General features: G+C 40.6%; 1 protein-coding gene across 1 annotated transcript; it reads left to right on the plus strand.

Annotated features, from left to right (window-relative positions):
* Positions 1–1,764: 1,764 nt before the first annotated feature.
* cpda (carboxypeptidase D, a) lies at positions 1,765–21,986 on the plus strand. The gene is made up of 21 exons (XM_082503452.1): positions 1,765–2,582; positions 3,183–3,430; positions 8,018–8,160; positions 8,508–8,677; positions 11,825–12,222; positions 12,329–12,520; positions 13,074–13,241; positions 13,484–13,593; positions 13,745–13,847; positions 14,576–14,718; positions 14,805–14,974; positions 15,083–15,385; positions 15,485–15,680; positions 15,828–15,963; positions 16,138–16,284; positions 17,130–17,228; positions 17,313–17,374; positions 17,618–17,749; positions 17,892–18,077; positions 19,582–19,684; positions 19,944–21,986. The coding sequence occupies exons 1-21, from the start codon at positions 1,933–1,935 to the stop codon at positions 20,168–20,170; spliced, it is 4,086 nt and encodes a 1,361-aa protein (XP_082359578.1). The 5' UTR covers positions 1,765–1,932; the 3' UTR covers positions 20,171–21,986.
* Positions 21,987–23,135: the final 1,149 nt, after the last annotated feature.

Consider the following 23,135-nt stretch of genomic DNA (forward strand, 5'->3'; position numbering starts at 1 on the left):
TCTTAACATTGCTGGTATGGATTAAAAAAAAAAAAAGTGTGTGCGTATGATTGTACATATATGTACATGTGTGTGTAGATATATATGTATGTATGTATATGTATGTGTGTTTGTCACTATGTAATTATTATTGCCTGTTACCTGTGGTAACGCAATTTATAATTAATATATATTCTGTATTCAGTTATGAAGGTTCTATTTGTTGTTTGCGAGCTGCCGTTGAGATGCTTGCATGTGCCCGGGGCTGTTGATGGTTTGTTTGGTTGCAACGATGGGCGTAGCTGCGGGAAGCTTATTGTTTTTTGTTGATGAGTGAGTATAGGGGTGGGATTTAATAAGTTTTCTTCGTCCCACTCCTTTTCAGGTAATTTTTGTTTTTGTTTTGTGCACTTTATGTTCAATATATGTATTCTTGTTGTGCCTGAAATGAACAAATAAATGAATGAATGAATGAATGAATGAATGAACATGCACTCACACTCGGATCAGGGGCAACTCAAGGTTTAGTATTTTGCCTAAGGAGTGTCATTAGCCAGTACTAAAGCTGGTTAATTATTGGAAAGCACGAGCATCTTCTTGAATCTTTTAATGTGGAAATGAGACTAATTACTTAGAAAAATAAATTCAGCTTTTAAAATCAGGACACATTGGGACTTCCTTATAATGACTAACAGCAGGAAGCAACAGCACAGATAAGTAAACCACACATTGAAATTCTTAGATCCCTTATGCTAAACCTATTAGATCTAGTTTAGTTTGCCGCTGCAGCTTTAACCTCTGCAGTTATAGTTTAGCCAGAGCTGTCTGAAGTTAAACACCTCGGGGGTTTCAAAAACTTTGACAACTTGCTACCAGCTCAGGGAAAACAAAGCACTTTGAAAGCATTTTGAAGTGTCCTCAGAACCTTTGAAAGGTGAAAAATACATGTATTGAAAGATTTCCAGGCTGCATGTACATCCTAGCCTGGAAAATGTGAGGAGAGTTTGTGTTTTTGAAATCTGAAGGCTCTGAGAGATGCTTTGGATTGCAATTTTCCAGAATTTGCTAATATTGGTAGCATCCATTCTTTCCCATTAGTGGTGGTCATACAACCCCACAGGAGGATATTCCTACCCCCCCATGCTTAACAGCTGACAAATTGGGATAATTTTGTTCTCCAGACACTAAAGCGTTGATTTCTATGCTCTAAACATTGGTTTTGTGAAGAGATTGCAGATAAAGTGTTCATATGGACAACAGACCTCCCTTTCTTTTAGCAGTTCCTTCTTGTCTAGTCGAGGCCCATAATGGCCACATAATAAATTAAAAACCATATGTAATAATATAAAAATAAAAAAGACAATTCAATGTATGAAATAATATACTTAAGAGATCAAAATACCATATGAATTTAAAATGCTTTAAAACTGTACAAAATAGACGGTATTCTGTTTTATATCAGTCCCCCATTCCAGTAAAATTAACCCTTTTAAAGCCAAATGTAGTATATTTGATGAGTTGTTGAGTGCTTTTGGGACTTATACAGAATTTTCTTCTACATTTTTAGCATTTTTATTTTAATAAATGACCAAAAAAGACGGATGTACCAAGTACGATACAAATTAAAGCTAATATATATAAATTGTTATTCAATATTTTTTTTAATGGCCAGGTTCAATAAACACCGTTTTCAACAAATAGATTTTTCTGGCAATTATTTCGGGCTTTAAAGGATCAAAGGCGGAACTACTCCGGCCCACCTTAAAATCTGACGTCACCACGAAGCTCCGACCCTGTGAGGTGAACGGAAGTAGATGGAAACAGGCAGGCCAGAACAACTGTGGCAGCGGAAAGACGTCCGTCCGTGCGGAGCCAAATACCAAAATATCTGAGTGTAGTGTTTGTTGTTCAGTTAGCAGTTCCGGATGGTGTAGAAGTAGAAGACAGGTCAACATGGTGGCTAACTGGGAACATGTCTCGATGACGCTGAAACTACGGGTGTCACTTTTCGCCTTTCTTTTCCTTTTTGTCGTGTCTCTTGGCGACGACAGACTGCTCGGCACAAGAAGCGCCCGAGCCTCTACGGAGGAAGCGGTAGAAACTTACGACATATACTACAATTATAATGAACTAACAAAACGTTTACAGTCGTTAGCCCAGAAATACCCTCACATAGCTAACCTGTCGACTGTAGGGCAGTCCGTGGAGGGCAGGCAGCTGTGGGTGATGCGGATCACCAGGGACCCCGACAGGAAGTCACTGGGGAAACCTAAATTTAAATACGTTGGGAACATGCACGGCGACGAAACCGTATCCAGACAGGTGCTGGTTTACCTAGTGGAGTACCTGCTAACCAAATACGGGGAGGAAGAGCGCATCACTGAACTGGTGAACAGCACGGATATTTACATCATGCCCAGCATGAATCCCGACGGCTTTGAGAAGTCCACAGAGGGGGACTGCAGTGGTGATCACGGCGGTCGAAATAACGCCAAAAATAAGGACCTAAACAGAAGCTTTCCTGACCAGTTCGACAAAGCCACCGTGGATCCAGCTAATATCCCCGAGGTGATGGCAGTGATGAGATGGATCCAGGAGAAAAAGTCAGTATTTTTGGCGTTATTTGTTTTAAACACGCAGATACCAGATGTTTTTGTCCAGCTATTTGAGGTTTTGACTCGTGTGGCTTTGATACTTTAGCTAATCTGTTTCCAGTTATTGTCTAGCTAGTTGTGGAGATCAAAGAGCAACTCCATCATTCACAAGGAAGTGCAAGGTTCACAGAGTAAAAGTTGTCACACTAGCTTCACAGCTCTTTGCAAAGGGGGGATGCACCTCAGGTCATCCTACATTATAGGCATTTCTCTCATCATCACTTTTTTATACAGAAAGGTTCACAGTTTCATCCTAATTTAATGTACATGTCCATATGTTGAGCCTTTCTAGCGTTAAAGCTGGGGTTGGTTAAAGTCCTTATTCTTTATAGTTGTTCATGATATTCAGCCAAGAATAATTTGATGTGTCAGCAGTCAAACATGATCAAGTCAATTGTTCATAACTCAGGCTGACAGTCTTTTTAGTGTTAGATTCTTTCTTTACTTCATGGCAAGTAGAGACATGAATGTTATGGTAACAAAGAGTTTGGAGCACTGTGAATTTTATGCTTTAAAGCTAGTGATATAAATCTGTCTTTATCTCCTTAGATTTGTGCTGTCAGGGAACCTGCATGGTGGCACTGTGGTTGCCAGTTACCCTTTTGATGACTCAGCCTCCCACGATCAAGAAGGTCACTACAGCCCGTCGGCGGACGATGGTCTGTTTCGCCACCTGGCCCTGGTGTATTCCCAGAACCACCCTGTAATGAAGACCGGTAAGCCTCACTGTCCTGATATGCCAGAAGAAACATTTAAAGATGGCATTACTAATGGAGCGGCGTGGTACGACGTGCCAGGTAAGACAGCCAAGTTTCTTTGCTCTTATTGATCTGTGCGGGGCAGAACGCCCTCAATAATCTATCAGGGTAAATGAGGTTATCTCACTGGATTCAGCTGAATAAACTGAGCTTCGTTAATCATATAATATTTGTTTCTGCTAGAACTAAACGTATGATGTCCTTGTTTGTTTTTGGACAAGGACATAACAGTCCAAACTGAGACACTTTGTGTGTGTGAAGGCATGGAGATCAGTGGAACCGGTATGTTGTTTCTTTGATGAAAGCTGATTGTTGTGTAAGATGGTTATTTAGTCATTGTTCTGGAAAGTCTACTTTGCCAAGCAGGTGAGTGTGGTTGCAAGCTGAATGTTTTCTGTTACAGCTGCATTGTTTGCATTGTATGTAGGCTGCAAGCTGTTTGAAGGGTCTGGCTTAGAGATTATTTCAGTTTTCTTCACACATGCACTGCAGGCAAGCAATCTTCTAGAGATGTGAAGGATAGTGCAGATATAGAGTATCCAGGCAGCACCATCACTTAAAACAGATAAACAAACTATTTATGTTGTGAAGTTTAAAGATTTTTTTAAAGATTCTTCCATGATAGATTGCATGCAAAATATCTGCATTTGCATCAGAGAAAACATTATGCCACATTCCAGAAATGGCACGTAGTAAACCTTCTTTAAGGCTCTTTATTTCTTCATTAAATATAAGCTTGGTTAAAACAGAGCCGTTATAATAGCGGGACATGGCATTCCAAAATCCATGCAACAATTCATGCAAAGATGGCGGTTGAAAAATAATTTTCAGTGGGGGGGTAAGCTTTTTTTTTTTTTTTTTTTTGTTCTTTTTATTTTTTTTCTTTGTTCTTCTTCCTTTTTTTTTTGTCCCAGTGATCATTGAGTTTAAAATTAATTTAGATAAAACTTCACAATAACTGCCTCCAAAAGTTCCCACAGTTGTTTCCTGATTTCTAGTAGCAAGACGTCTTTGTAAAACACATTATAACGCAGTGTTCATCTAGGTTTCATTTATTTCGCTGCATTGTTTAACACATGATAGCCAGTTCACAGCCTCTTTAATACATGTACATATAACAGAATAGAGGTCTTATGCTTAGTGCTTTTGAAACACAAAGAGCTTAAGTGCTTACAGTGCTTCGGGATTTTGACCCTACTCCAAAACCAGAAGTGCACTGCTCATCGTGTTTGTGTCTGCCAAAGCCTGTAATTATGCAACATTTTAGAGCTGGAGGCCTCTTATGGCTCTGTGGGCTGACTCTTTTCAGTTGTCAATACACTGCATGTATCAGTTTCTTACATGAACCAAACTAAAAGCAGTTTGTTTTGTTTCCTTGACTTCAGTGTAATTTAGGCTGAAAACAAGCTCTTCTCTGAACCTGAGGGCCAGAAACTCAGTCAGCATGCTCCTCTCAACCTTTGTTTTGTTGGCTTGTCTGAGGGGTTGGGAGTTGGTGATGTGTCTGGAGCGTCGGGTTACCAAACTGCTCTTCCTCTGTATTGCGCTGTAGTAGATGTCAGGTTAGCGGTGGATTTGCCTCAACCAGATTAACTGCTTTGATTAAACTCAAGCTTTGTGTAACTAGTGTGTCGTTTACTCTTTTTACTTGGGTGGCTGTAGGTAGAGCCAGGTCATCTACTAATCAGAAGGTTATGTTTATAAAAGTGTCTGTCAGCCAGCTATTTGAGCAAAAATACTTAAGATACATCTGACTGAATGCACCTGTATTTTCCCAGCTGATTTTATAGTCTATGCAGTGAAACTCTGAATATAAAGATGGCTTAAAAGTAAGCACTATTTGTTCTTGTTTCAGTTTGTCATTAAATGGAACAATATTTGTTTACCACTTAGAGAAAAGGAAACACTAAATCATCACCTTAAAGGCTTAAATAGCAGGCAGTATATCCTCGTACTTATCAGAAACACAGTGAAAGAAAAATTAATGTTCAGGTTAAATATTATGGATCCTTGACTGAAACATCCACTATTTACTCTGTGGAGGTTCACATTGTTAGTATGAGACACTTATTGAACCTCTTAGCAGCGATAGTATTCATATCTCACTGATGAAGGAGGTGCCAAGAACAACCTTTGAATTGACAATGGGTTCATCTGTCTGCCATGCCACAGTGGATGAAATGTCACGACTAAAACCGGACTAATGGCAGATGATGGAAGCAGTCAGGCCATTGTGTGACGTAATTAGTCATCCAGGCAAAGCTCCAGGAATCAGGTACAAGGGATTTGTTGTTTGGGAGTCAGAGCTTGAAATAATAATTGTGCATAACATGTAATCATGACCTATAATCGTTTGACACGGTCTATTGTTCGCGTGCTCTTACTTTTGAACTGTGTTTTGTTCATGTAACCAGATCTGGTGTTATTGATGATGTGCGTTGCTGTCTCCAGGGTCTTATCTGTTTGAAATATTTTTGGCTCATTTAGTTGCTGTCTGTGCTGAAAGAAACGCGTCGCTGCATAGACACTTACAAGAGAACAAGGTCCTGAATCTAATTTTACTGCATGAAAATACCGCTCCACAGCCACGATTATCTGACTGCTCTGCCAGTGTCTGAGTTCACTCACGCCTCTTATAACCACACTTTTAAAAAACCCAGTCACCTGACATTTATACTCTATGCCCTGGGTTGCTATCTTAAATGTTTGACTCAGCTTCTTAAATCAGCACTCTGAGTTCAGGGTGTGTCACTGGATCCGGTACAGACAGGACATGTAAGGTTGGGGCTGCTCTAGGCCTTTTTGTGTGTTTATCCAACTCCTGCATATGCAGGATGTTTGCTTTAAGTGATTTGCCTGAAAGACAGCGAGACTTGGCTAACATCTTATGACCAAAGACAAGCTTCTTATTTTTGTCATGTTGTTGTAGGCAGTTGGATTTAGACATAGTTGAAACAGGGGAATGCCACTTACTGCAATTATTCTACTTTAACAGGTGAGAGATTTTAAGACCTGTTTGCTGCTTGGTTGACAATGCCCCTACTCTCTCTGTTGTGAACACAGTGATTAAAGCGTTACCCTGACACGTCTAAATACACCACCCATATTCCAAATAAGCCCAGAGGCCATGCTTCCTATTAAAAAGTCAAATCTGGCTCGTAGCTTTAAAAGTCACAGTTTCAGATAGTTTACTTGTTTAGCTGCAGCAAGAAGGAAGCTTTGTATTAAAGACTAGCTTTGGAGTCTTTGGAATTCTTTATTTAGACTGTTGAACCCCCTTTACAAAATAAACTTTTGTGTTTATACCATGTAGACACACAAATGATGACTATATTTTGACCCTCATCTTATGCAATGACTGTGTATTAGAAAGGGAATCTTTCAGTGGTTGGTACGAACATAAGGTTATAGAGCCGTAAAAATGCATTTGTTTTGGTATAGGAAGAGTTCATCACTTTGCTTGTAATGTCCCTTTTCAGCTTCCATTGAGTGAACTGGCAGACACTCTGAGTTTCGGGCAGCCAAACAGCTGTCGCTTCACGAGGGATGACTCAGAATAACTTGTATTTTTCCAAGGCTGCTCTCTGAGTTGAGTGTACCATATCACCATCTGTCTTTAGGGTGGAAGAGATTCATTGAGATTTTCATTACTGTGTTTTTTTTGTAACATAGTAAAGCCAATAATACAACAGACAAGCAGACCAGGTTTATAAAATGGTCAGCAGTAGGGCTATTTGGAAGATACTCAGTGGGTTATACAAGCAATCATAAAATTGCACAAATAATAGTAGTTCTATTAGTATTTTTAAGAAAATGATTGCAAGTAGTGTAGACTAAAGTGGTGGTGAGTATTGTGACAAGGTAGGGGCTTTCCATACGCTTTTTTTTTTTTGTACATTTTCCTTCTCAGATTTACTTGCATGTGGCTTTGTTGTGCATCACAAATTTTGTGTGCCAGCATTTTCTGTTGTCTTGTGGTTTGCATCTTCCTCACTGAGGCTGGTGTAAGCTGGTTTATAGAAATTTTGACAGACCCCCTGGCTCAACTGTGTAGGATGAGGGCAGAGGGGGAAAAAGAGAAACGAAGCCCATATAGAAACAATGAAATGTGTAACAACAAACCAACAACTCTCGGCACTTGGTAGGGCAAGCAGCCGCACATCATTGGCATACAGGATTGGGGCCAGAAGTGTCTGTTGCATTTGGTTCCCGGGGCCACCAAGCCAGGAGTCATGGAAACCTTGCAGCCAGGAAGCATCTGACTGCCTGCTCATGTTCCACAGGGATGAACAGCCTGCCCTTCTGTGTGTGTTTCTGTTTGCATTACTGGACTGCAAGGTGCCTTGCAAACCCCAGATGTCGGGGCTTGTTGCCACACTAACTCCCTCTGTAAACTTTGGCACTGAGGGGGACAAAGACAGACTTGAACTTTTACAGACAGATCCTCTTGTATAATAAACAGTTCTGGCACTGCTGGATTACCGTTCAGGGTAGCATAGTATGTAGAATATGTAATTTTTGCATCATTTGCATGCATCTTTTTAAATGTGACTTTAATATCGATTTAGCTGTTTCTAACTTGTGCTTTTACGTACATGTTTTTTATGTTCTTTTTCTTTTATCCAGGAGGGATGCAGGACTACAACTACATTCATGGAAACTGTCTGGAAATCACCATGGAGCTGAGCTGTTGCAAATACCCTTTTGCTTCTGAGCTCCAAAGGGAATGGGATCTAAACAAGGAATCCCTGCTAGCCTACATAGAACAGGTACATAAGAAATAAATTGTCCATAAGATGTGTCTTTTGTTTGTTTATATAAAAGAATAATAGCACAATCAACATCTCTGTCATGCAGTTTCTCCACTTAAGCCAAGTGTAAGGTTCTTTAACTTTTGTTGAAAATCATAATGGTCATTTAAGAAAATGCATACAATTTAAAAAAAAAAAAAAAAAAAAAAAAAAAATTAGCCTAAAGCCACAAAGATGGTATTTTCAGTGAATTAAAAAAATCACGTTATTACAAGTGTTTTATAGATTAATACCAACTTCAGTCAAACCAGTGATTTTATAACCACTGAGGGTTTCTTTGCACTCATATTACTGCTGTCTTCCAGGTGCACATCGGTGTTCGTGGCTATGTGAAAGATGCAGTTAGTGGTGCTGTCCCTAGCAATGTCAGCATTGTGGTAGCAGGCGTTCGCCACAACCTGACGACAGGGGAATATGGGGACTACTACCGCCTTCTGTTACCAGGAACATACAACATAACAGCTGTGGCTCCAGGGTGAGTGCACATAACAGGTTTTTTACAAACAGAGGTTATTCATTAGTGGAAACACTTAATGCTGGGCCAGATCTCTAGTTTCAGTTCAGTGACCAGTGACGGCCCAGAGGTTGCAGATTGCTCCCTGCTGATTGCTACCAAGGGGTTTTTTTTGATAGAGTTTAGACTCGTTTGTTGGGTTAGACCAGTGGTTCCCAAACTTTTTTTGCTAGGGCCGCCTTTGTTTTACAAGAAAAATGTCCCCCGCGTGCGCACGCACGCGCACAAACACATCCTCCAACCATACACACCCATATTTTGCTCTATTGCAGTTTATTTCACACCTCAAACATTTAGTAAACAATTAAGCAAATACAAGTAAACTGCAATAAATTACAGGTAGTAATAAAATAAACTACTAACTCTGTTACGCTACGTCCACACCTACACGGGTATTTTTGAAAACGCAGCTGTTTCTATGCGTTTGGAGCTTTCGTCCACATGTAAACGGCGTTTCGAATCACTGAAAATAGAGATTGAGATTTTTTTTAAAACTTCTTTTTTGTGTTAATGTGTGGATGAGGAATACGTGATTTAGACAGGGGAAACAAATCGTGGCAGGATCAGCCTGATGTTATTTGTATCCCGCTGTAACTTTACTGTATAAAGACCTAACATCTCCAAAATGACAGGAGTAGTTAATCATTATGAGAAGTGTTTGTGAACTAAAAATGAAGAATGTGGGATACTGTTTGTCCGTGATTTGAAGAGCCCAGCGCTGCTCCTGACGCAGGGAAAAGCAATTCTGCAGGGGAGACCTACCTCGGCACTTGTGCAGGTGAAACCAAAGGGCAGATATGCTTCACCATATTTTCTAGTCTTTGGCTTAGAATGAAATTGGTTTGGAAACATATTCAGCTATGCTTCATCCCCTGCTTTGCGCTTGTGTGGGCGCCCCCTGCTAGCAGTGTCCAAGCGGTTTTTTTGGCGGTTTTTTCTCCCCCTTTTCATACCGCGCCCCCCCTGCAATGGCTCTGCGCCCCCCACACTTTGGGAAGGTCTGGGTTAGACCAACCTTGATTTTGCTTACTGTATTTTCCGCACTATAAGGCGCACTTAAAATCCTTTAGTTTTCTTAAAAATCGACAGTGTGCCTTATAAGCCGGTGTGCCTTATATATGAATTCTGGTTGTGCCTACTGACCTCGAACTGATTTTTAAATTTTACAAGGCACTCAAAAATCAGTCAAAAAATGTTTTACTGCGACTTTGGTAAGCTACGAAGCCGCACTGTTTGATGGATTGTCTGAGCATTACGGCTGCCATAGTCAGGAGCCTCGCGAGTAATCTGGGTCATCCGCTTCAGGTTCCAAAGTCAAACGAACACTGCGGCATCACTGAGAGCTAAAAACTGTCCAAATTCATTCATCTGCAATAAAATGATCAGTGTTGCTGCTTTACCAGGTGTAACAATTAAGTTTAACATCCAGGCATCCATGAAAACAGAATTTATAAAATTTAACAGAGTTGGAAGTTGGAAGCAGCAATTTAGCTCGCTAGTTTCCACCTACACATGATATAGCATGTTCTGACTGAAAGATTTCTGAAAAAAAGTAAAACGTACAGGCCTGCTATCACTTCCAACATAAATGAAGACAGAAAACTAAACAGCAGTGACATTTGTAGGGTTACTGAAGTTGGGTTAGCTGATATATCATGATGTGCTACGTGATCGCTAGCAAAGCTATGTTAGCATAAAATAAACAGTGAAGCTGGAGGCCGAATGCTGTTGCTTGTTTCGCTTAATGCGCCTTACAATCTGGTGCGCCTTATGAATGAAAACAGACCAGTTTATCAACAGTGCACCGTATGGGCCGAAAAATACGGTATATATAAGAGTAATGCAAGTTAGACTAATGTGAAGTTAAAACCCCGCAAAACAAAACGATTTCTTAATCTCGGGCTAACTAACACCCAGTATTGTGTAGTAAGTTACGTGTGTCTTTTTATGTTGCCTCAGGTCAACTTTTATTCACTAAAACAGAGGCATCTACCGACCATACCCTATATGGACAAAAGTATTTTTGAATTCAGCTTTTTTTAATGAGTTAGTCTAAGGAGTTGACTGAATGATAGTGTGCTATCTAGACAGAATTTGTTCTTCTGTTTTAAATCCACCCTGTATATATGATGCTGGTAGCTGCAAACCCCACTGAAACCCTACCCCTACGCCTTTAGTGTACCTGCCTGGAAATGTAACTACACCTCTTGTCGATGAAGCTCACAGCTATTGTGATTGGCTTATTGCTCTTGAATAGTCTTATGCATTTCTAGATGCTATTTTGCTGCAGTTTTTTGAGAGAATCACATCACTTCAATATAAGGAAAGTTAATCATATCCTCAATATAAGGGCTCATATGAGGCAAAAACAATCTGGTACCGCATATAAAAGCCCAGACGTGACTACAGGATAACATGTAAAACATCACGCAAAAGTATGAATGCTGGTAGTGGTTTTGGTCACTAACACAGGTTATGTTGTACGTTCTAAAAAACAGCTTCTAAGCCAGCCACAATTGGATACAACTGTTGCAACAAACCAGTTAGTGAAATTTATTTCCTCTTGAATAATTGAAGTGGTATTATTACTTTAAGACTTTATTACTATTATTATTATTATTATTATTATTTATTACTTAAGACTTTAGGGATAAAAAGTTACATAATAGGGTCACTGAGTGACTGAATCGTAAAATTAAGTCTCCAACCTTCTGTTAACTTCCTGCGTCATTAACATCAGCACAAAACTGTGTGCCAGGGACTTGCATGCGTTTCTATTGCCAAGGAGGCCGTGTAGGTGTAACATGTAGGCGGGCCAGAACTTTTGTCCCGATAGTGTGTATCTTAAACATTCTTAAACATAACATTTTACTGTCTCTAATATTTTCCTGTGATTGTCTTTAATACAAGAACAAATACTAAATATAATCTATGTTTACACACGTTGCCTGCATAGCAAGCTACATGACTCCTAAAAAAACATACCTGACGTACATAATTGGATCGAAACTTGGTTAAAAGAAATGGTTTTCTTTTGGTACACTCAGTGGAAAGTTGTGTTGTATAACAGATTAAATCTCTTCAACATGTGCTTCTTTCACTGTACAGGTACATATCAGTGACAGTCAGCAGTGTCGAGGTCTCTGAGGGCAAGGCAAAAGAGCTTAACTTTACCTTGACACCTGTGGTCAGTGAGGCAGCAGGTAGCAGCACCACTGTGGCTACAACCTCAGTGCAGTCCATCAGCCATCCAGACAGTTCCACTACCAGCTCTTCTGGCTCCACCCAGACTCCGGTGGTTACTTCTGTTTCTCCAACTTCACACCAACTGGCCAACCAGCCACAGGAATTCCGTCATCACAACTATGCAGACATGGAGCTGTTTCTACGGAAGTACAGCAGCGAGTTTCCTTCTATTACCCATCTTTACTCTATTGGACAGTCTGTAGAAAAGCGTGAGCTGTATGTGATGGTCATCTCAGACAACCCTGTCACTCATGAGCATGGTATGTGATGATATTTGATTTAATGTTTTATTTTTTATACCAGTAAATCTTGAAAAACATCAAATGCAAACCAGAGAGCATCATTCTGTCTGTTACACTCTCCCAGGTGAGCCAGAATTTAAATATGTGGCCAACATGCACGGCAATGAAGTGGTGGGTCGCGAGTTAATGCTCAACCTCATAGAGTACCTGTGTCGTAACTATGGTACTGACCCAGAGGTCACCGAGTTGGTCAACAACACCCGCATTCACATCATGCCTTCGATGAATCCCGATGGCTACGAGGTAGCTGAGGAAGGTAAGTAAAAGGGTCATGTGCATATTCTGTAGAGCTCTTTACAGGCTTTACTTATGGCTTTTTGATACGTAAGGTGTAACCTTACAGGCCTTAAACAGTAATTTGACTAAGCGTTCCTTGAGTCTGTGGCAACTATTAAATTACTGCCTTTGCTAATGAAACTGCATTACAAACTGACCACACCACATTGGTGTATACTTGATATCTTTAGTGGTCACAAAGAAAGAAGCAATTGACCCTGGAGAGAGACATATGAGGAGTAGCTGTTCTTCTCGGCAGAATTATATTATCTCCTTCCATGCTATGCCGTCTGTGTTAAAATAGCTTTCATTTCCCTTTGTGAGCACGTAAGTGTCCACAAAAGGAAGTGTATGAAGTCATACATAAGTGTCTGACTTAAGGGAAAGTTTGACAGGGCATATCCTGTGTTTGCTAACAGCTACTGTTGTTTGCCTATGTAAGGGAGTGTTGTGGAGGAGGAGCCGAGGATGTGCATATGCTGTGGTTATGGATGCATGTAGATGGCTGCTCACCGGTGTTTGTTTCCTGACAGGTGATACAAATGGCTACAAAGGGCGTAACAACACCAACAATTTTGACCTGAACCGCAACTTTCCCGATCAGTTCGCCAACATCACAGAACCCAGACAGCCAGAGACTAAAGCTGCGATGAAATGGCTGAAGAGCATCCCTTTCGTCCTGTCAGCCAACCTCCACGGAGGCACGTACTGTACAGTGGTGTTTCAGTGTCGCGGCCAGCTTTTGAATGTGGTGATCTGCTAAGTGTTGTTAAAATTTGTAAATATTTTCTATATTTTATGGTTATGATAATTAGTGTTTTTAGTAACAAAAAATAATTTTATGTTCACAGACTACATTTTCTTTCCTACCCACACATTCAGATATTATTATTTGTGTGTATGTGTGTGTTTTACGCTGTATTATTTTTGTTGTGCAATTCAGGGTCCTTGGTGGTCAACTACCCCTTTGATGATGACAAAGATGGGAATAGTTACTACAGCAAGTCGCCTGATGACGAGGTCTTTCAGCAGGTCTCTAGAGCCTACTCACAGGTAACTGGACACCGTTGCTGTGGGAGCTGTTTGAGCCTGATGCTTATAGTTTCAACTTTTAGTACTAATGGAAGCTCATTGAAATCTGTGGAATGACTGTTTGAAAACTTGACAACAACAGTGATCATTGTTTGGTTTTACTTGTATGCAGGAAAATCCTCTGATGCACCAAGGACACCCTTGTGAGGACCTGTACCCTAATGACTATTTTAAGGATGGCATAACCAATGGTGCCCAGTGGTATAGTGTTCCTGGTATGCTTACACCTTTCATTAATTTTGGCATACTCCATGTTTTTAAAAATTCACGCAACCCTTTTATATAAGAGGTTAGCCTTAATTAAGATCTACTTGAATTCTTCCTGGCAAAGAAAGAAAGGAAAGAAAGAAAGGCATTAATGATGCCTTCACAGATATACCCCATGTTATGTGCACTTCTGCTGCTATACTGTCACGTATGCCGCCCTTAAGATGTGCGCTGATACCAAGCTGGGTGGTCTTTCTCCTTCTTAGCCTGGGGTACTCAGCTTTCAGTTTTTACAGAGAAGATTTCAGTTTTTTGTTGGTAAGACCGGAGGGATAGTTTTCTACTTTGCCCTCAGTATGTCTTTAGTAACAGAGTGGTCAGCTATTTGCATGAGAGAGTGTTGGCACTGCATCAGTAGTAGTTAACTATGTTTTCTGGCAAGAAGGCAGGGAAAAAAGTGTTCCTGAGACAACGCAGTGCAGCCTAAAGGCACTATGGTGACTTGTAGTTCTAAAGTAGGTTTTGGGCTCTTCACCGGAATAAAAGAAAATGTGATTTTTATTCTATCAATGTGTAAATTGTATATTTTTAATGTAGAAAAGAATTCCCTAATTTTTATATTTTTCACAATAACTTTTTTTAAATTATTTTTTTATGTTCTGTTATGAAATTGTCAGATTATTTACCCACACAGTTTCTTGATATGACTCTAAAAAGGAGTGCATGTTTTTTCCAGGTGGCATGCAAGACTGGAACTACATAAACACAAACTGTTTCGAGGTGACAATTGAGCTGAGTTGTGTCAAATATCCTCTGGCCAAGGACCTCCCAAAATACTGGGATCAAAACCGGCGATCCTTGCTTCAGTTTATACACCAGGTAGTAAACATAGATCTCAACATTATCCTGAACCTTCAGCGTAGTTTTGCATTCACTCATGTTTTTGTGGGCATTTGCGTCTTTAGGTTCACACTGGGGTGAAGGGCACAGTTTCAGATATGTGGGATGGTAGGAGAATTCCCAATGCCACCATTAGTGTCGAGAAGATAAACCACAAGATTACTACAGCTCAGACTGGAGATTACTGGAGATTGCTGGTCCCTGGGACTTACACTATCACTGCCTCTGCTCATGGGTAACAGCTTTATTCAGAAGGAAAACATAGTAGCCACATGAAATCTAGTTTCAGTATATTTTTGTCTTATTGCGACCTTTATTTCTGTTATTCTGTTATGTTGTCTAGTTATAAGCCTGTGACGATCTACGCCACAGTCTCAAAGGATCGAGTGGAGGTGGTGGACTTCAGACTGACATCTGTGCGGTCAGAGGGTAACCGTCATTCTTCCAGTGGCCCCCGACCCACACAGAACCCATCTGAGAAGGAGTTTCAGAGCTTAATCAAGGAGCTCTCTGTAGGCCAGGGTTTAGATGAGTTGGTGAAAAACACAGCCACCGAGAGCAACTTCCGCTACCGACCCTCCAAAGAGATGTCGGCTTTCTTGAGAGGCCTCACGCTTAACTTTCCCCACATTACATATTTACACAGGTAAGAAGATTTTATTTTCCCCTAAACTGTGAGTCTGAACCAGTCTTTATTTTACTGCAGTGACCTATATTGTTTCTTTTTTTTCTTTTCTATGTCCAGCCTGGGCCAGAGTGTGGAGTATAGGACCATATGGGCTTTGGAAATCTCTAACAAACCAGGAGAATCTGAACCGTCCAAGCCAAATATTCGCTTTGTAGCAGGGATCCATGGTAATGCCCCAGTGGGGACAGAGCTGCTGCTGGAGTTTGCTGCCTTCTTGTGCATCAACTATGGCAAAAACCCAGCCATCACCAAGGTGTGCCTTAAGACCTCTTTATTATTATAACAACAGCATTTTTATCAGCTCGTTTTGGCTTTAAGGGAGCCAAAGCTTGATTTATTTCTCAATGAACATTTAGTACCTGTGAATATATGACTGTAATTGTTCCTTATCCTTCTCCAGCTGATCAACGAGACTCGCATATTCATTGTTCCTTCTGTAAACCCTGACGGTCGAGAACAGGCTGTTGAGAAGCAGTGCAAATCTACCCAGGGCTTGACCAACGCTCATGGCAAGGACCTGGACACAGACTTCTTTGGTCAGTTGTCTTAATTTCTGCATGTGTGAAGCTGAAATGAAAAACAGATTTAAAAGATCAGCTCTTCAAGTCAAGATTTCTTTTGAATGTAAAAAAGAAATGGTTGACGTTTACATGTACCATTTACAAAAGAAAAAAGAAAAAAAAAGATATTCTGTCTGTCCTCTTTAACAGGCAACGCATCACAGCGTTTGGTGGATCCCCAACCTGAGACCAGAGCGATGATGAACTTCATTCAAAGCCACCGCTTCACTCTGTCTGTAGCCCTTGATGGAGGCGCCCTTGTTGCCACTTATCCTTATGACAAGCCTGTCCAGACTGGTAATACCACTATGACAAGAAACAAAAGTATATTGTGTATAAAAATCTGAGAACACCAGGATAGCTCTTTGCTGATGCTGCATGAGTGCAACGTGACACTGGGCACCACTTTTTCACACATATGAGATTCAGGAAACATTAAAATAAAATTGTTTGAGTTTGGAGAAAGTGACATGTGAATGAGACAAACATCCCTTGTGGGCCTTTTCAGAAACCCAACAACGCTTGCTGTAGCTCATCTGTGGGCAAGATTTACTAAACAGGGAAAAATAGCATGTGACCCAATATCCAAATAGCGCTCATAGGTGTTGTTAGTTTTATGGGTGATTTACAAAAGATGCACTGTTTTCCAAACACGGGGGTGGTCAGTGCCTTTCACTATCAGTCACAAAAAAACAAGCACGTCAGTGTATGTGGGCCTATGTATAGGTTGAATGCTGACTGGTTGAAAACTAGGCTGGAAAAATGAAAGTGGTCAAGACACCTTGGAGACTAAGATATCAAAGTTTAAAAAAAATACAGAAGGTGAAGCACAGATTGTTGCTGCAGTGGACACTTTTCATTGTTTTATCACTCTGTTTCACTTCAGCTCTTTGTTATCTCATAACTTTGCTCCTCTCTGTCGCTGGCAGGACCAGCAAGCGCACAAGTGAGAGCAGCCCACAGACCAGTTGTTTGTGACACTGCCCCCTGGTGATAGTAAAGATGTAACTGATGGTCTGTAGAGCTGATGGCAGAACCATGTTTTCCCCATTGCAGGCAGATAAATAAATCATTTGAAAACAGTTTCCTTAAAATCGCTGGTTTCACTGTTTAATTATTGAATCAGTTATTTTGTTTTTCAGTTGACAATGAAGGCACCTTGAAGTATTTGGCAACTGTCTATGCCAGCAATCACCCCAAAATGCACCTTGGGAACACTGAATGTTCAAATAATGGGCAGAGTAAGTCATACGACTGCTACATATGCTTGTCATGTCGGTCATGCAAATAAGTGGTTAATGGCCAAGTTTTGCTTTACTCATTAGGCAACATCCCAGATGGAGTTATGAGAGCAGCGGAGAGACAAAGTCATCTGGGAAGCATGAAGGTAAGTGTGTGTCTGTGCTGTCATTTTCTGTAATTAAGTTGGCATCCATCATGTCATTGTGTACAATCTAAAAACAAAAGGCACTACTTCATATTTAATTGGAAATGGAGTCAAGAGTGTTTGTTTTGAAAACTTCCTTGACAATTCTGAGAATCTTGAAGTTCTTTTGGAGTTATTGATCAAGTGAAAATGAGAAGTAAAGCATAGGAAATGCATCAGCTTATGTCCACATCTCCTTTCCAGGACTTCAATATGGACTTTGGCCATTGTCCAGAAATCACAGTGTACACTGGCTGCTGTCTGTTTCCTCCCGCTGAGCAGCTGGCCACACTCTGGACTGAGAACAAGAAGTCTCTGCTAAGCATGTTGGTAGAGGTATGATGCATGATTTTATTAGGCAACTGCAGCGACATTGACATTTATTTATTTTACAAGTTATGGCTGCTGTAATACATAGTTTGTATTTTAATGAACTGTCATACAGCCACGCATTTCTCTTTGTTTCTGCTCCTTCCAGATCCATAAAGGTGTGCGAGGCATAGTGAGAGACAAGAGTGGAAAACCAATTGTTGGGGCGATCGTTATACTGAACGGAGGAGTGAGACTGTTTACTGTGGAAGGTGGCTACTTCCATGCCCTGCTAGCTCCTGGCACTCACAATATTGAAGCAGTTGCTGAAGGCTACCAACGCCAGCGTCAGAAGGTACTGTCTTCAACAGAATGTACTCGCTCGCAGGAAGAATAATATCATAGTTTACTGCTGTACACACAGACGCACACACGGTAATTATTTGTTGTTCAGAGGTTTATCATGAGGAGCTTCATTTAAAACATTTGAAGCTTTTAGTCAAAAACATTAGAAATATGATTATTACAATCATCCCACGCAAGGGTTGCAGATGAACAAAATGAAGCAACATAAAGACACATAAATAAGAATAACTCTACTACAGGTCTCATTTATGGTCTATATCTATGCAAGGTGTGGGACGTAGTAGACAAAATCTCTCCATCACCTCCACCTTTCCTTTTGGATGCTCTGCCATTTGAAGCATGGGGTAGGCCAGCTCTCTAAACAGATTTTCCTTGATGGTGTGTCCAAGATCCAGACTGTAGGCTGCGAGCTTCCCGCATGGCTTAAAGAGCAAGGGATCCACCACCGAGTGATAAATCTGCTGGTAGTCTTGCACTGTGAAACCGTGGATCATGAGCTCGTCACTGGAGTTTCCCTCTTCAGTAGTGACAACTCTGTTGCTCCGTGGCAGGTCTAAAAGATCTGGAAGAGCGGCGGCATTCCTTATATATCTGTCATCCAAGGGTTTTTTGTGGTCCGTTTCTTTTTGCTCCCACACAAGGTGCAAATCGTAAGCTGGAGCCAGCAAATATTTTCTCTCCTTAATCGTCTCGCCATATTTCTTAGGACACCGAATACTCTGCCTTAGACCATAGGGACGCATCTCATACCTCTGCAAAGAAGAGTGGTGTCAGTTTTGGTTGTGCCCCTTCAGGTTCTTTTGTGTGTTTATCATATATATTGCAACAAAAATATACGGTTACTGGGGGGGGAAGAAACCATTAAGGTACTTACTCCTTGGTGTATTTTCAGTCAACATCACTAAAAAAGGTCTGAAAATGTGGTTTTAATCCTTAATTCCTAACTAAGTACAGCTTTCCCATTTTTCTTTACACTGGATCATGAAATCGCTTCTTTGCTGCTGAAAACAATCAAGCAGGTTGCAAAAAGTAAGTCCTGAGATTCTTGTAATTTACCTCTGGGGTGAGTAAATTGAGATTTTTAGCACTTTTTCAGACATCAGACACAACCTGCACCAGATTATACAAAGCAGGCGCACCTGCGAGTAGCTCTTGCTGATTAGATAGTTAACAAGCCCAACTTCCAAGGAGCTTCAGCAGAGTGCTTAAAAACACTTTACCTCTCTGACAAAACAGCTCGATGTTTTCTTTTTGTTGCAAGTTTTAAGTCCTTTAATAAAAGCAACAAAAAAAACCCTAATGAAACTTTGAGGTCCAAATGCTTCAAATATCTTTTGAGTTGTTTGTGAAATCCTGGAAATCTGTTTGAAGAGCCTTGATTGACATGACCATCAACTTTTTTAAGAAGCCTCTGATGACTACAGGAGAGAAGTGATTCTTATGTTTGACAACTTTCTGCTATCTAACTTTTAAATATTTCTTCTATCTTTTAGGTCGTGGTATCTTCCTTTGAAGCTGCTACTTCCATCATCATAGAGTTTGACATGGACAACAACATCTTTGGCCTTCCCAGAGAGTTTGTTGTAGCCAGTGCAGGTAAGCATGTCTTATAATGCAGCTTTTTGTCACCTGCTGAGAGCTGACGTCGCATGAATTATGCTCCTTGTTCATGAACAAGATAGATTTTCAGTGTTTCAGTAGATTATGTATTTCAAATTAAGTCTTAATGGTGGTAAAATCCACTGGCAGTTACTGTAGATCTCAGCTCTTTTGAGAAAGAGTGTAATTTTATTAAATTAAGAACAAAGTATACATAATGCCAAGTCATGCATGAATATTCTGTTCCTCCCCACAGCCGCCACCATGACAGCACTGGTGGTGACAGCGTGCATCATCTGGTGCGTGTGTGCCGCTAAGTCTAATCGCCAAAAAGATGGCTTCCACCGTTTGCGCCAACACAGAGACGATTATGACGACGAGGTCCGGCTCACCTCTATGGGCTCCAAAAAGTCCCTGCTTGCCCACGAGTTTCAGGACGAAAGCGAAAGCGACGAGGAGACGTTGTATGCCAACAAAATCTGAGGAACACAGCAAAAGTTTTTGTTTGCTAAGTGTTTTATTTGAAGCTCAGCCCCCTCCTCGCTGTCTCCCAAAGATCAAACACCTGACCCACGAGGACCACCATGAACTTGACCTCCATCTCTTTTTATGGCCAGTATGAAGGGGATGGAGACTATTTCTGTTACACCAGTATATTCTGAGGACCCTCTCCCTGTCATCCTGTCAGTGTCTGGACTGCAGGGGCTGCTTTTCTTCTTTTTCCTTGCAGATTTCTCTGATCAACTTGTTCAACATATGGAGCAAGGAAGAAATTAACAAAAGGAGGGTGGAAAAAGTGGTTCACTCCACCTTTGTCGTCATCCAGCCCTTACAGCAGCTTGCTTCTTTGTTTTGTGTTTTTTGTTGTTGTTGTTGTTGTTATCCGAGCCAACCAAGAATCCTGTAAGACGACCACACATCCTGCCCGGCTGAGACATCAAGCCGAAATGTCCAAATAACTTTAGATAAAAGTGCGTTATTTTCCTTGTTTCTCTTCACTAATGTCTGTGAGCACCATGTATTTATTTTTATAACGGCTTTGAATTAGAAAGTAGGTTATTTCTCTGTGTCCAAGCCTTTGGGAGACTGAATCCAGTTCTGTGCCTTGGCTTCCATAAAGTTTACAGTCTCAGTCAGGCTGTAATGTGTGGCTGAAAGTAACATACTGGAAATATAATACCATAATACTGGAATTTGATCCATCTTATACTCAGGTGGAGTGAAAGAGAAACTTTTTTTTTTTTTCTTGCCTCCTTCTTCTGCCGCCCCCTCCCTTCCAAAGATGAGTGGAACCATCAGGGAGAATGTTACAAGGCTTGAATGAAATGTTTACCAGAAAGTGGAGTGTGGACTTGATATATGTACGGTGGGGGGTGATGTGGGTTGGAGGGACTTGCACAAATTGGAAAGAATCACCCTTAATTTTTGGCCACAAAAAACAATGAATCTTTAAATCTGTAATCATAAAAAGAATGTATTTTTATTTCCTTTTTGTTTTAACAATAAGTTTGTTTGCAAGATAATTTCTGTATATGGAAACTTACTACTTTTGTGTCCATCACCTTTTGATCACAGATCACTATGTGTAATCTTTATGATTTGAGTTTTTATCTGAATATATTTGGCTTTTTTGCCTTTTTTTTTGTACTAAATATTTTGATCACAGAATGAAAACCAGGTTTGACCATTCATGACTGTCTAAAACACCCATACCACACCATATAAAGGTTTTATAATCTTATATCTTTCCTGACTTATTTTAAATTGCAGTGATTGAGATAATTATGAGTTTGAAGTTTTTTGTGTTGGTAGTCCATCAGAGACCCTTTTGTCACTGTGTGAGGAACAGTGACAGCTGGAACAGGCTCCAGTCCCCAGCAGCACCATTTCAAATCACTGCGCTGGATCCTTGATCTGTTAAGTATCTCCTGGGTTGGAAATTCACGCTGTGATTTCTTTACATGGCAGTAGTTTGAAGCAATACAGGTGTGTTCTCTAAAGAATGTGCCCTGATTTTCAGTTTGAGAAGAGATTTCTTGACATCTGTGTAGGGAGACACTTTTGTACATTATTTTTCTTAAACTGTGTGTGTGAGAGAGAGTGGCACCTTTGAAGTTAAGTGCGTGCCACAGTCGGGCAGTTTTGTGTGAACATTTTATATGAACTGGAATCAACTGTAAATAATGTTGGTAATTGTAAAATGTTAACCATGAAACTACATGCAACAAAACATTTAAAATCCTCTTTGTGATGTGCACAAAAACTCACAGAACACAATCAAATAAAACTTCTCACAACACGTTGCTTTTGTGTTTACTTGTATGATAGAGAAATGAGAGTAACTTAATCATGAGGCAGTTTTTTTTTGTTTGTTTTTTTTTTTTTTGCTGCACTAAATTAGTAGGAAACTGGGGATTTTTCACTTGTCAAATTCCCTTGTCGAGGAAAACTGAGCCAAAAAGGAATGAGGGAATTTATTTCCCAGATACCTGCACGTGGTGGTAGCTTGTACCGATGGAACGCATGGGCGGGGGGTTACTGGGCTTAAGCCTGGGTAATTTTTTCAGAACCCCTTTTGGAGTATAATTTGTTTCATAGTTAGATGCCTGACTGACAACTGTATAAAACAAAAGCTACAGACCGTATTGGTTAGCACTGTTGCTGCACAGCAAGAAGGTTCTGAGTTCAATTCCACCATCAGGCCGGGCCTTTCTGTATGGAGTTTGCATGTTCTCCCCGTGTTTGTGTGGGTCCTCCCTGGGTACTCTGGCTTCCTCCCACAGTCCAAACACATGCAGTTAGTGGGGATAGGTTAATTGATTAATCTAAATTGCCCATAGGTGTGAATGTGAGAGCGAATGGTTGTCTGTGTCTCTGTGTTAGCCCTTCGCCAGACTGGCAACCTGTCTAAGGTGTACTATTGACTCCAAATCTCCCGACCACTATGTCGATCTGAGACACCAAGACCAAGACCGGTCTCAAGACATCCAACTCTACCAGTTACTAAAGCAAATCATTCGTACTGTACAAATAATGTAAATATGACTGTGTATCACAAAAGATTGATATCAAACTGATCACTTGACCCATATTATGTTACTTGCTCCTCGAGTGAAACAACAAATTGCGAAGTGAAAAGCCGAACAACAATGCCGTTTTTTTTTTAGAAAGTCTTAGCTTACATGTGTGTTTATTTGATATTTTCAGTTGTTACCCTCCACGGCTTAATAAAGCACTCTAAATTGGTTTCAGTTATGTACTGTACTGTCAATCTGCCCCAGGGCAGCTGTGGCTACAACTGTAGCTTGCCTCCACCAGTGTGTGAATGTGTGTGTGAATGGGTCGATGACTGGGTGTGTAAAGTGCTTTGGGGTGCCTAGGGGGGACTAGTAAAAGCACTATACAAATACAGGCCATTTACCATTTACTGATGAACTTAACATTTACC

The sequence above is a fragment of the Aulonocara stuartgranti genome, assembly GCF_965226115.1.
Source record: "Aulonocara stuartgranti genome assembly, chromosome: 14".
NCBI classification, from domain to species: domain Eukaryota; kingdom Metazoa; phylum Chordata; class Actinopteri; order Cichliformes; family Cichlidae; genus Aulonocara; species Aulonocara stuartgranti.

What these genes read in the sequence shown, in the direction of transcription:
- cpda (XM_082503452.1), top strand. Translation starts at nt 1,933, where the DNA reads ATGGTGGCTAACTGGGAACATGTCTCGATGACGCTGAAACTACGGGTG. An exon ending in ACCAACGCCAGCGTCAGAAG is followed by an intron (nt 18,078 to 19,581) that starts GTACTGTCTTCA and finishes TCTATCTTTTAG; the next exon opens with GTCGTGGTATCTTCCTTTGA. An exon ending in GTTTGTTGTAGCCAGTGCAG is followed by an intron (nt 19,685 to 19,943) that starts GTAAGCATGTCT and finishes TCCTCCCCACAG; the next exon opens with CCGCCACCATGACAGCACTG.